Source organism: Stegostoma tigrinum, chromosome 11 (assembly GCF_030684315.1).
Source record: "Stegostoma tigrinum isolate sSteTig4 chromosome 11, sSteTig4.hap1, whole genome shotgun sequence".
Taxonomy (NCBI): Eukaryota; Metazoa; Chordata; class Chondrichthyes; order Orectolobiformes; family Stegostomatidae; genus Stegostoma; species Stegostoma tigrinum.
In genome coordinates, this window is record NC_081364.1 from 61,596,321 (window position 1) to 61,609,806 (window position 13,486).

Below are 13,486 nucleotides of genomic sequence, written 5' to 3' on the forward strand. Positions count from 1 at the left end.
AGGTTGGGCAGGGGACCAGGACGCACTGACGGGTTGTTGTGATGCCGGAGAATGTGAGCGGGAGGCCCGCGGAGGCCGAGCTGATGGGTCCGCTCCGTTCACACCACAGCCGCGAACCGTCGTACGTTACCTTCTGTAACTGTACGGGCCGCAGCGTCCTGCCCGTTTGGATCAACTACCGCGGCGATCCCGTGCCGTACGGCACTATGGCGGCACAGAGTGGGCGCAGGATGAAGACATTCCTCGGTGAGGAGGGGGTGGATCGGGATGGGGCCTGTTAGGGGGGCAGTGGAGGAGAGGGGAGTTGAGGCCGGGGGTTGGGGAAGTGGAGGGGGAGAGTGGTCGGGAGTGTGGTCAGAGGGGGGTCGGGAGTGTGGTCAGAGGGGGGAGGGGGAGTGTGGTCAGAGGGGGGAGGGGGAGTGTGGTCAGAGGGGGGAGGGGGAGTGTGGTCAGAGGGGGGAGGGGGAGTGTGGTCAGAGGGGGGAGGGGGAGTGTGGTCAGAGGGGGGAGGGGGAGTGTGGTCAGAGGGGGGAGGGGGAGTGTGGTCAGAGGGGGGAGGGGGAGTGTGGTCAGAGGGGGGAGGGGGAGTGTGGTCAGAGGGGGGAGGGGGAGTGTGGTCAGAGGGGGTCGGGGGAGTGTGGTCAGAGGGGGGAGGGGGAGTGTGGTCAGAGGGGAGGGGGGAGTGTGGTCAGAGGGGAGGGGCGAGTGTGGACGGGGGAGGGGGAGAGTGGTCAGAGGGGAGGGGGGAGTGTGGACGGGGGAGGGGGAGTGTGGACGGGGGAGGGGGAGAGTGGTCAGAGGGGAGGGGGGAGTGTGGACGGGGGAGGGGGAGAGTGGTCAGAGGGGAGGGGGGAGAGTGGTCAGAGGGGAGGGGCGAGTGTGGACGGGGGAGGGGGAGAGTGGTCAGAGGGGAGGGGGGAGTGTGGACGGGGGAGGGGGAGTGTGGACGGGGGAGGGGGAGTGTGGACGGGGGAGGGGGGAGAGTGGTCAGAGGGGAGGGGGGAGTGTGGACGGGGGAGGGGGAGAGTGGTCAGAGGGGAGGGGGGAGAGTGGTCAGAGGGGAGGGGGGAGTGTGGACGGGGGAGGGGAGGGGGGAGTGTGGACGGGGGAGGGGAGGGGGGAGTGTGGACGGGGGAGGGGAGGGGGGAGTGTGGACGGGGGAGGGGAGGGGGGAGTGTGGACGGGGGAGGGGAGGGGGGAGTGTGGACGGGGGAGGGGAGGGGGGAGTGTGGACGGGGGAGGGGGGGGTGTGGTCAGGGGGGAGGGGGGGGTGTGGTCAGGGGGGAGGGGGGGGTGTGGTCAGGGGGGAGGGGGGGGTGTGGTCAGGGGGGAGGGGGGGGTGTGGTCAGGGGGGAGGGGGGAGTGTGGTCAGGGGGGAGGGGGGAGTGTGGTCAGGGGGGAGGGGGGAGTGTGGTCAGGGGGGAGGGGGAGTGTGGTCAGGGGGGAGGGGGGAGTGTGGACGGGGGAGGGGGAGAGTGGTCAGAGGGGAGGGGGGAGTGTGGACGGGGGAGGGGGAGAGTGGTCAGAGGGGAGGGGGGAGTGTGGACGGGGGAGGGTGAGAGTGGTCAGAGGGGAGGGGGGAGTGTGGAAGGTGGAGGGGGGGGTGGTGGTCAGAGGGGAGGGGGGGTGGTGGTCAGAGGGGAGGGGGGGTGGTGGTCAGAGGGGCGGGGGGTGGTGGTCAGAGGGGCGGGGGGGTGGTGGTCAGACGGGAGGGGGGGTGGTGGTCAGAGGGGAGGGGGGTGGTGGTCAGAGGGGAGGGGGGAGTGTGCAAGGTGGAGGGGGGGAGTGGTCAGAGGGGAGGGGGGAGTGTGGAAGGTGGAGGTGGGGGGAGTGGTCAGAGGGGAGGGGGGAGTGTGGAAGGTGGAGGTGGGGGAGTGGTCAGAGGGGAGAGGGGAGTGTGGACGGTGGAGGTGGGAGTGGTCAGAGGGGAGGGGGGGAGTGTGGAAGGTGGAGCGGGGGAGGGTGGACGGGGGAGGAGGTGGGAGTGTGGAGGGGGGAGGGTGGACGGGGGAGGAGGTGGGAGTGTGGAGGGGGGAGGGTGGACGGGGGAGGAGGGGGGAGTGTGGAGGGGGGAGGGTGGACGGGGGAGGAGGGGGGAGGGTGGACGGGGGAGGAGGAGTGTGGACGGGGGAGGGGGAGAGTGGTCAGAAGGGAGGGGGGAGTGTGGACGGGGGAGGGGGGAGTGTGGACGGGGGAGGGGGAGTGTGGTCAGAGGGGAGGGGGGAGTGTGGACGGGGGAGGGGGAGTGTGGACGGGGGAGGGGGGAGTGTGGACGGGGGAGGGGGGAGTGTGGACGGGGGAGGGGGGAGTGTGGACGGGGGAGGGGGGAGTGTGGACGGGGGAGGGGGGAGTGTGGACAGAGGGGAGGGGGGAGTGTGGACGGGGGAGGGGGGAGTGTGGACGGGGGAGGGGGGAGTGTGGACGGGGGAGGGGGGAGTGTGGACAGAGGGGAGGGGGGAGTGTGGACGGGGGAGGGGGGATTGTGGACGGGGGAGGGGGGAGTGTGGTCAGAGGGGAGGGGGGAGTGTGGACGGGGGAGGGGGAGAGTGGTCAGAGGGGAGGGGGGAGTGTGGACGGGGGAGGGGGAGAGTGGTCAGAGGGGAGGGGGGAGTGTGGACGGGGGAGGGGGAGAGTGGTCAGAGGGGAGGGGGGAGTGTGGACGGGGGAGGGGGAGAGTGGTCAGAGGGGAGGGGGGAGTGTGGACGGGGGAGGGGGAGAGTGGTCAGAGGGGAGGGGGGAGTGTGGACGGGGGAGGGGGAGAGTGGTCAGAGGGGAGGGGGGAGTGTGGACGGGGGAGGGGGAGAGTGGTCAGAGGGGAGGGGGGAGTGTGGACGGGGGAGGGGGAGAGTGGTCAGAGGGGAGGGGGGAGTGTGGACGGGGGAGGGGGAGAGTGGTCAGAGGGGAGGGGGGAGGGGGGAGTGTGGACGGTGGAGGGGGAGAGTGGTCAGAGGGGAGGGGGGAGTGTGGAAGGTGGAGGGGGGGTGGTGGTCAGAGGGGAGGGGGGTGGTGGTCAGAGGGGAGGGGGGAGTGTGCAAGGTGGAGGGGGGGAGTGGTCAGAGGGGAGGGGGGAGTGTGGAAGGTGGAGGTGGGGGAGTGGTCAGAGGGGAGAGGGGAGTGTGGACGGTGGAGGTGGGGGGGTGGTCAGAGGGGAGAGGGGAGTGTGGACGGTGGAGGTGGGAGTGGTCAGAGGGGAGGGGGGGCAGTGTGGAAGGTGGAGCGGGGGAGGGTGGACGGGGGAGGAGGTGGGAGTGTGGAGGGGGGAGGGTGGACGGGGGAGGAGGTGGGAGTGTGGAGGGGGGAGGGTGGACGGGGGAGGAGGTGGGAGGGTGGACGGGGGTGGGGGGGGGGAGTGTGGACGGGGGTGGGGGGGGCGGGTGGGGGGGGAGCGTGGACGGCGGGGGAGTGTGGACGGGGGAGGGGTGGGGGGAAGAGTGTGGACGGGGGGGGGAGTGTGGACGGGGGGAGTTGGGGGTGTGTGGACGGGGGGGGGGGAGTGTGGACGGGGGGAGTTGGGGGTGTGTGGACGGGGGAGGGGAGCGTGGACGGCGGGGGAGTGTGGACGGGGGAGGGGTGGGGGGGGAGTGTGGACGGGGGGGGGAGTGTGGACGGGGGGGGGAGTGTGGACGGGGGGGGGTGTGTGGACGGGGGGGGTGTGTGGACGGGGGGGGAGTGTGGACGGGGGGGGGGAGTGTGGACGGGGGGAGTTGGGGGTGTGTGGACGGGGGGGGGAGCGTGGACGGCAGGGGAGTGTGGACGGGGTGTGTGGACGGGGGGGGGAGTGTGGACGGCGGGGAGTGTGGACGGGGGGGGGAGCGTGGACGGCGGGGGAGTGTGGACGGGGGGGGGAGCGTGGACGGCGGGGGAGTGTGGACGGGGGAGGGGTGGGGGGGGAGTGTGGACGGGGGGGGGGGAGTGTGGACGGGGGGGGGGAGTGTGGACGGGGGGGGGAGTGTGGACGGGGGGGGGGAGTGTGGACGGGGGGAGTTGGGGGTGTGTGGACGGGGGGGGGAGCGTGGACGGCAGGGGAGTGTGGACGGGGTGTATGGACGGGGGGGGAGCGTGGACGGCGGGGGAGTGTGGACGGGGGAGGGGTGGGGGGAAGAGTGTGGACGGGGGGGGGAGTGTGGACGGGGGGAGTTGGGGGTGTGTGGACGGGGGGGGGGAGTGTGGACGGGGGGGGGGAGTGTGGACGGGGGGAGTTGGGGGTGTGTGGACGGGGGAGGGGAGCGTGGACGGCGGGGGAGTGTGGACGGGGGAGGGGTGGGGGGGGAGTGTGGACGGGGGGGGGAGTGTGGACGGGGGGGGGGAGTGTGGACGGGGGGGGAGTGTGGACGGGGGGGGGAGTGTGGACGGGGGGAGTTGGGGGTGTGTGGACGGGGGGGGGAGCGTGGACGGCAGGGGAGTGTGGACGGGGTGTGTGGACGGGGGGGGGAGCGTGGACGGCGGGGGAGTGTGGACGGGGGGGGGAGCGTGGACGGCGGGGGAGTGTGGACGGGGGAGGGGTGGGGGGGAGTGTGGACGGGGGGGGGGAGTGTGGACGGGGGGAGTTGGGGGTGTGTGGACGGGGGGGGGAGCGTGGACGGCAGGGGAGTGTGGACGGGGGGGGAGCGTGGACGGCGGGGGAGTGTGGACGGGGGAGGGGTGGGGGAGAGTGTGGACGGGGGAGGGGTGGGGGAGAGTGTGGACGGGGGAGGGGTGGGGGAGAGTGTGGACGGGGGAGGGGTGGGGGAGAGTGTGGAGGGGTGGGGGAGAGTGTGGACGGGGGAGGGGTGGGGGGAGAGTGTGGACGGGGGGGTGGGGGGAGAGTGTGGACGGGGGGGTGGGGGGAGAGTGTGGACGGGGGGGGTGGGGGGAGAGTGTGGACGGGGGAGGGTGGGGTAGTGTGGACGGGGGGGTGGGGGGAGAGTGTGGACGGGGGAGGGGGGGGGTAGTGTGGACGGGGGAGGGGGGGGTAGTGTGGACGGGGGAGGGGGGGGGAGTGTGGACGGGGGAGGGTGGGGTAGTGTGGACGGGGGAGGGGGGGGTAGTGTGGACGGGGGAGGGGGGGGGAGTGTGGACGGGGGAGGGGGGGGTAGTGTGGACGGGGGAGGGGGGGGGAGTGTGGACGGGGGAGGGGGGGGAGTGTGGACGGGGGGGGGGGGGAGTGTGGACGGGGGAGGGGGGGGGGAGTGTGGACGGGGTGGAGAGTGTCGGGGGGGGAGTGTGGACCGGGGAGGGGGGGGGAGTGTGGACCGGGGAGGGGGGGGGGAGTGTGGACCGGGGAGGGGGGGGGGGAGTGTGGACGGGGGAGGGGGGGGAGTGTGGATGGGGGAGGGGGGGGGGGAGTGTGGACGGGTTGGAGAGTGTCGGGGGGGGAGTGTGGACGGTGGAGGTAGTGGTCAGAGAGGAGGGGGGTAGTGTGGACGGTGGAGGGGGGGAGTGGTCAGAGGGGAGGGGGGAGTAGTCAGAGGGGAGTGGGGAGTGTGGACGGGGGAGGGGGGGGGAGTGGTCAGAGGGGAGTGGGGAGTGTGGATGGTGGGGGGGGGGGGAGTGTGGACGGTGGAGGGAGGTAGTGGTCAGAGGGGAGGGGGGAGTGAACTGTGGAGGGGGGTGGTGGTCAGAGGGGAGGGGGGAGTGTGGACGGTGGAGGGGGGAGTGGTCAGAGGGGAGGGGGGAGTGAACAGTGGAGGGGGGGTGGTGGTCAGAGGGGAGGGGGGGTGAGTGGTCAGAGGGGAGGGGGGAGTGTGGACGGTGGAGGGGGGGAGTGGTCAGAGGGGAGGGGGGGGGAGTGGTCAGAGGGGAGGGGGGGGAGTGGTCAGAGGGGAGGGGGGGTGGTGGTCAGAGGGGAGGGGGGGTGGTGGTCAGAGGGGAGAGGGGAGTGTGGACGGTGGAGGTGGGGGAGTGGTCAGAGGGGGGGGGAGAGAGTGTGGACGGGGGAGGAGGGGGGGGGAGAGAGTGTGGACGGGGGAGGAGGGGGGGGAGAGAGTGTGGACGGGGGAGGAGGGGGGGGAGAGAGTGTGGACGGGGGAGGAGGTGGGGGGAGAGAGTGTGGACGGGGGAGGAGGTGGGGGGAGAGAGTGTGGACGGGGGAGGAGGTGGGGGGAGAGAGTGTGGACGGGGGAGGAGGGGGGGGGAGAGAGTGTGGACGGGGGAGGAGGGGGGGGGAGAGAGTGTGGACGGGGGAGGAGGGGGGGGGAGAGAGTGTGGACGGGGGAGGAGGGGGGGGGGAGAGAGTGTGGACGGGGGAGGAGGGGGGGGGAGAGAGTGTGGACGGGGGAGGAGGTGGGGGGAGAGAGTGTGGACGGGGGAGGAGGTGGGGGGAGAGAGTGTGGACGGGGGAGGAGGTGGGGGGAGAGAGTGTGGACGGGGGAGGAGGTGGGGGGAGAGAGTGTGGACGGGGGAGGAGGGGGGGGGAGAGAGTGTGGACGGGGGAGGGGTGGGGGGAGAGTGTGGACGGGTGGGGAGTGTGGGGGGGTGGGAGTGTGGACGGGGGAGGGGTGGGGGGAGAGTGTGGACGGGTGGGGAGTGTGGGGGGGTGGGAGTGTGGACGGGGGAGGGGGGAGAGTGTGGACGGGTGGGGAGTGTGGGGGGGTGGGAGTGTGGACGGGGGAGGGGGGAGAGTGTGGACGGGTGGGGAGTGTGGGGGGGTGGGAGTGTGGACGGGGGAGGGGGGAGAGTGTGGACGGGTGGGGAGTGTGGGGGGGTGGGAGTGTGGACGGGGGAGGGGGGGAGTGTGGACGGGGTGGGGAGTGTGGGGGGGTGGGAGTGTGGACGGGGGAGGGGAGGGGAGTGTGGACGGGGGAGGTGAGGGGAGTGTGGACGGGGGAGGTGAGGGGAGTGTGGACGGGGGAGGGGGGGGAGTGTGGACGGGGGAGGTGGGGGGAGTGTGGACGGGGGAGGTGAGGGGAGTGTGGACGGCGGGAGGTGAGGGGAGTGTGGACGGCGGGAGGTGAGGGGAGTGTGGACGGCGGGAGGTGAGGGGAGTGTGGACGGCGGGAGGTGAGGGGAGTGTGGACGGGGGAGGTGAGGGGAGTGTGGACGGTGGAGTGGGGGGTGTGTGGACGGGGGGGGTGGGGGGAGTGTGGACGGTGGAGGGGTGTAGTGGTCAGAGGGAAGGGGTTAGTGGATGGGTGGAAGTGGTCAGGAGGGTTTGGATGCTCTCTGATGAAGGGTCTAGGCCCGAAACGTCAGCGTGTGTGCTCCTGAGATGCTGCTGGGCCTGCTGTGTTCATCCAGCCTCACATTTTATTATCTACCAGCAGCCTCTGTCTTTTCACATCAAGCCAATTTAGTATCCAATTGGCTAACTCTCCCCGATCCAACGTCAGCGAACTTTACGAACCAGTTAACCATATTGAACCTTGTCTAAGGCTTTGTCTTTGTGGACTCTACCCTCATCTATCTTCTTGGCCACATCCGCAAAAAAACTCAAATCAAGTTTGTGAGACATGGTTTCCTACGAACAAAGCTGGAGGAGCTGCTAATTGCCCAGTGCTGAATGAATAAGGACCAGGTTTGTGTTGGTGCTAATCCACCTAACCTGTACGTCCCTGGACACAGCAGGGCAATTTAGGATGGCCACTCCACTAACCTGAACATCTTTGGACTCCACACATTGCAGTCACCAAGGCTGCAATTGAACCCAGGTCCCTTGTGCTGTGAGGAGGCAGTGCTAACCACTGTGCGGTCCATGTGTTTTAATTCTTGGCTGACTTTTATATTTGTTAACCCTCAGGCCACCCGTGGATGTTCCGTGATGCTGTTTCTGATGACCGGCTCCTCGTCAACGGGCATGAGGTCTTTGTACCACCCCCTGGACAGGTTAATGAAATTGGACAACCACGCTACATCATGGTTAACATCACTATACCAGGTAGCTGACTGCCAATAAAGTCCTCGTGGGCATGAAAGCTCATTGCAGTCTGTTCCAGTCATAAACATTATTTCCTGTATCTGGTTTGCATTGACTTTGCCAATCTCATTTTGGATGCTGTATTAGTATTCAGTGCAGGAAGGCATATGGAGATGATGATGTGAGAGCAGCATTACTAATGCACGTTGCAGTCAGATAGCTGCTCCCTTCCCTTTTGCACGACTCCCTCTTATAGGCTCGTGTGATGAAAATTATTCATTTTGGTAGCAGAAAAAGCAGCACAGTGGCTCAGCAGTTAGCACTGCAGCTTCACCGCCAAGGATCAAGGTTCAGTTCCAGGCTTGGGTGACTGTGTGACTTTGCACATTCTGCAAGGGTTTCCTCTGGGTGCTCCGGTTTCTTCCCTCAGGCCAAGATGTGCAGGTTTGGTGGATTGGCTATGCTAACTGCAGGGTTATGGGGATATGGCAGAAGGCTGGGTTTATAGAACATAGAACATTACAGCACAGTACAGGCCCTTCGGCCCTCGATGTTGTGCCGACCTGTCATACCGATCTCAAACCCATCTAACCTACACTATTCCACGTACGTCCATATGCTTATCCAATGACGACTTAAATGTACCTAAAGTTGGCGAATCTACTACCGTTGCAGGCAAAGCGTTCCATTGCCTTACTACTCTCTGAGTAAAGAAACTACCTCTGACATCTGTCCTATATCTTTCACCCCTCAATTTAAAGCTATGCCCCCTCGTGCTCACCGTCACCATCCTAGGAAAAAGGCTCTCCCTATCCACCCTATCTAACCCTCTGATTATTTTATACGTTTCAATTAAGTCACCTCTCAACCTTCTTCTCTCTAATGAAAACAGCCTCAAGTCCCTCAGCCTTTGCTGGTAAGACATACCAGGAAACATCCTAGTAAATCTCCTCTGCACCGTTTCCAAAGCTTCCACATCCTCCTTATAAGGCGTTGACCAGAACGGTACACAATACTCCAAGTGCGGCCGCACCAGAGTTTTGACCAGCTTCACCGTAACCTATTGGTTCCGGAACTCGATCCCTTTGGTTTTTTGGTTGGGATGCTCTTTGGAGGGCCTGTGCAAACTTGGTGGGTCAAACGGCCTCTTTCTAAACTTTAGAGATTCTGAAAAGATTTTGATTCAATAGTGCAATGCCTGGTTGAGAAGAATTGAAACTGTACAAAGTTTTCTCTTGAACATTTTGTCAGTGGGCAAATTGGGTTGTTGTTTTGCATCACAGTTCAGCTGTTTTTTTTCTCTATCCAGTTTATACACTAAAGGAGAGGTGTCTGCAAGTGGTGCGGAGCCTGGTGAAGCGAGAGGACTACAGAAACCTGGAGATTGTTGGATCACTTTATGATGAACTGGAGGATCAGCCCCAGATCCTGAAAGATCTTAAGCGAATTCAAAGGCAACTTGCTGAAACAGAGGAGACCTTAGCTGACAGGGAGTCTTGAGCTTCTTCCACTTTTCTTTCACCTATCCTCCCTTCCCCTAATCCCCCCCACCCCAAATTAAGACTTGTACATTGTGTATAGTCAAACTGCAAACATCGCAGTCTATATACAGAGTAGAATGGACCACATCAGTTATTTAAAGTGTGTTGTATGCCTAGTAGGTTTGTGTTGTAAAGTGTAAACAAAACTTTCTTCTGATCATCTAAATGCATAGACCTTTACTGTACATTAAATTTTCAACTTTTGATCTTCCTCTTCCATTTTCAAACAGACACAGAATGTGGAGAAACTCAGCAGGTCTGGCAACATCTGTGGAAAGAGAAACAAATTAATGGTTAGAGACCAGTATGACTTCTTCAGAAGAGTCATACCAGACTCAATGTTAACTCTGTTTCTCTCTCCAAAGAAACTGCCAGACCTGATGAATTTCTCAAGCATTTTTGTTTTTATTTCCGATTTCACTAAATCATGCAAGCAATGAATACCTTGTACGGTACCCTTATCTCCATGATAGTTCTGTAAGGCAATACTGCAAAAGCTTGAGTATTGCTGACAAAAGTGGCATGCTGTCAAGATTCATTGTCTTGTACTCATCAGAGCAGATGCAAAATCATAAATTTCACGGGGAGCAACAATTTATACCTGCACTCGAAACAGGATCCTGATTGGTCTTACCTTGACCAATCAGTTCCCTAGCTAAACACTCAGCATCCTATTTCTTATGCAGTACAAATTGTTCCTTTGGGGTTTGGTGTTCTTGTGATTTTGACCTAATGAGTAGAGAACAAAAGCTTTGGCATTGTGTCGGTCTTTTCAGCAATACCTGATGTATTATTGATCTGTATGGACAGTGTGGTCTCAGATTTGGTCTTCCATTCATGTGGCTTCTTAGCCACACTCACTAAATTTCTCAAGAAATTGCAGGGATGCTAGATAACTAGATGCTGCATGGGCAGATGGAATGAGGTACATCAACTGGAAAATGAGGTAATTTGGTGGCCAATACTTACTGTAGCCGCAGGGGACTATTTAGACTTGCAGTTATACGGACCTTGCTACTATTCCATACTGAAAACATTCTGGTAAAATGGTCTAACAAATTTCTGGATTTATTGATGACTGCCTTCTATTTGTGGGTCTATTGTGGGTTTCCCTTGGGATCAGCAGTACAGGTCAGGTCCAACAAGCCAGTCCTAAAGAAGGATTCTGACCTGAAATGTTGACTTTCCTGCTCCTCGGATGCTGTCTGACCTGCTGTGCTTTTCCAGCTCCATGTTTTTTTGACTCTAGCTTTCAGCATCTGCAGTCCTTTCTGTCTCCAGGTTCAACAAATGTTCAGCACAGCCTTAATATAGCATCTTTTCAGTAGTATCTCTCTAGAAATATCAGTGCCTTATTTTCTTTTAATGGTTAGTGATCTGTTCTACGTTACTACATGTGATTTGTGAACAGTATTTGTAAACTGGATCCCTTTGTTCACCTCTCCCATTTTCCAATGAATATGTTTCTAACTAGAATGTACCACATCCTATTAAAGTTCATTCTGCATACATCTGGTTGTCTCCCTATATGTTGGTGCAGACTTTTTGTGTTTAGCTCCATCCACTTGCTTACCAACTTAGAAATGTAATTCCAGATTCAGGTCCCAAGATCAAATGTGGACCCAACATTGACCCCGATACAGCATTTTTGTTTTTTTTTTGGTGTTGTGGCTCCATAAGGTTTGTTTTCCATCCTCTACAACAGGTACAGTTATCCCTTGCCCACCCAAAATCTTTTGCCATAAGTAACTTGTTCATATGGGATCCCAGACAGTACAAGTGTGATATTCTGCTGAAAATGTCATCAATGATCTGTGATACTGAAGTCAGCACAAACATTTTGACAGACACCACCCCTGAGCTTATCTCTTGCTGAGCTAAACTGACAAGGAAACGCAGTCTTCAGAACATGAAGTCAGTGACCCCACGTCTCACGACTGAATTTAAAGAAAAACCTGCCATGAATTTCTGGCTGAACATTTTGTGTCGTTTATTATCTTTTCTTTAGAAAACTGATTTCTGTACAACAAATCCACGTGTATATTTTGTATGTATCATCTGAAGATAGTTATTAAATGTTTGTTCTACACTCTCAGTCTTGTGTGATTCTTCCGTCTAACTCTGAGCACTGCAATGCAGTGATAGAGACAGTAGGAACTGCAGATGCTGGAGAATCTGAGATAACAAGGTTTTATAGCTGGATGAACACGGCAGGCCAAGTAGCATCAGAGGAGCAGGAGAGCTGATGTTTCGAGCCTAGAGGGTCTAGGCCCGCAACGTCAGCTTTCCTGCTCCTCTGATGCTGCTTGGCCTGCTGTGTTCATCCAGCTCTACACCTTGTTATCTCTTAATGAAGTGATAGGACTGGATTGTGGATGATGTTAGAGTTTTGTGATAGTTACAACGCGTGAAAACTAATGCAGATAATGCAGTAATTCGTCCATTGGCAAGTCGCTGGTTTCAGGATGGTGCTGTACTGTCTACTCTTTGTAATAACACAGTGTGGAGCTGGAGGAACACAACAGGCCAGGGAGCATCAGAGGAGCAAGAAAGTTAACATTTCCGGTTGGGACCCCTCTCCATGAAGGGGGCTCTGAAATAAATAGAGAGAGGAGGGGTGGGGCTGGGGAAGGTAGGTGGGATGGCGATAGGTGAGTGCAGATAGGGAGTGGTAGAGATTGGTCAGTGAAGTGGGAGGAGTGGATAGGTGGGAGAGTGAATTTTTTAAAAAAAACCTGCCATGAATTTCTGGCAGAATATTTCACATCATTTATTATCTTTTCTTTAGATAACTGATTTCTGTATGGCGAATCAGTGTGTGTATTTTGTATGTAATATCTCAAGATAGTTATTAAATGTTTGTTCTACACTCTCAATATTGTGTGATTCTTGCAGTTGTGTTAGGTCAGGCAGGCGACAATGAGGATGAGGGTTGGTCATGGGATGAGGCTGCAGGAGGGAAGGTTTTGAAACCGGTAAAATTCACGCTTAGGCCATTGAGCTGTAGGCTCATGCTGCTCCTCCAGTTTACAGGTGCCATCACCTCTCACCCACCTTCCTGCAAGAATGCAATCCCCTACTCCCAATTCCTCTGTCATGTCTGCTTCCAAGATGGGGCATTCCACTCCCACACATCCCAGATGTCCTCCTATTTCAAGGACCGCAACTTCCGCCTCTGGTGATGGAAAATGTTCTCAACCACATCTGTTTCCCTCACGTCCCCTTCCCCACCAACAAAAATAAAGACAGAATGCCCCTTGTCCTCATATATCACCCCACCACCTCCACATCCAACGTATCATTCTCCGCTACTTCTGCTACCTGCAATCTGACCCCACAACTAATATATTGCCGTCCTCACCCCTATGTGCTTTTCATACGCCCCTTTCTCTGCGACTCCCTCGTCCGCTCCACATTCCCTACTGGCCCCACCACCTCCCGGTCCCTTTTCCTGCAACTGCAGGAAGTGTTACACCTGCCCTTCACCTTCATTCAAGGCACAAAACAAACCTTCCACATTGGACAATATGTTCACCTGCAGATCCGTCAATGCGGTCTACTGCATCCACAGCTCCTGATGTGACCGCCTCTACATCGGTGAGACCAAGCCGAGGCTCAGAGACAGGTTTGTATAACACCTGTGCTCTGTTCTGTGACAAACATGAACATCTTCCAGTTTTGAACCATTTTAAGTCCTCCCACTCCTTGAGAGACATGTCCATCTTGGGCCTCCTCCAATGTCACAATGATGCCATCCACAAGCTGGAGGAGCAGGACCTCATATTACGCCTTGGGACCCTACATCCCAACAGCCTAAATGTGGATTTCACTAATTTCAAAATCTCCCCACCCCAGGCCTCATTCCATAACCAACCTTCCTTCTCATCCCAGCCTCCTTGACCTGCCACAACTCGTCCATCTTCTCTCTCATCTACTCGCTCCTGCTACCTCACTGACCAATCCCCACCACTCCCTACCTGCACTCGTCTATCACCATCCCACCTACCTTCCTCAGCCCCACCTCTCCTCTATTTATTTGAGCTCCCTTCCTCCCACCACCCTGTTTCTGAAGAAGGGACCTGACCTGAAATATCGGTTTTCCTGCTCCTCTGAT

General features: G+C 59.7%; 1 protein-coding gene across 1 annotated transcript; it reads left to right on the forward strand.

The window, feature by feature from the left end:
- Nucleotides 1-12,248, forward strand: vhl (von Hippel-Lindau tumor suppressor). The gene is made up of 3 exons (XM_059649493.1): nucleotides 1-246; nucleotides 7,715-7,852; nucleotides 9,141-12,248. Exons 1-3 carry the CDS (start codon nucleotides 42-44, stop codon nucleotides 9,329-9,331), a joined length of 534 nt encoding a protein of 177 aa, XP_059505476.1. The 5' UTR covers nucleotides 1-41; the 3' UTR covers nucleotides 9,332-12,248.
- The last annotated feature ends 1,238 nt before the right edge of the window (nucleotides 12,249-13,486 follow it).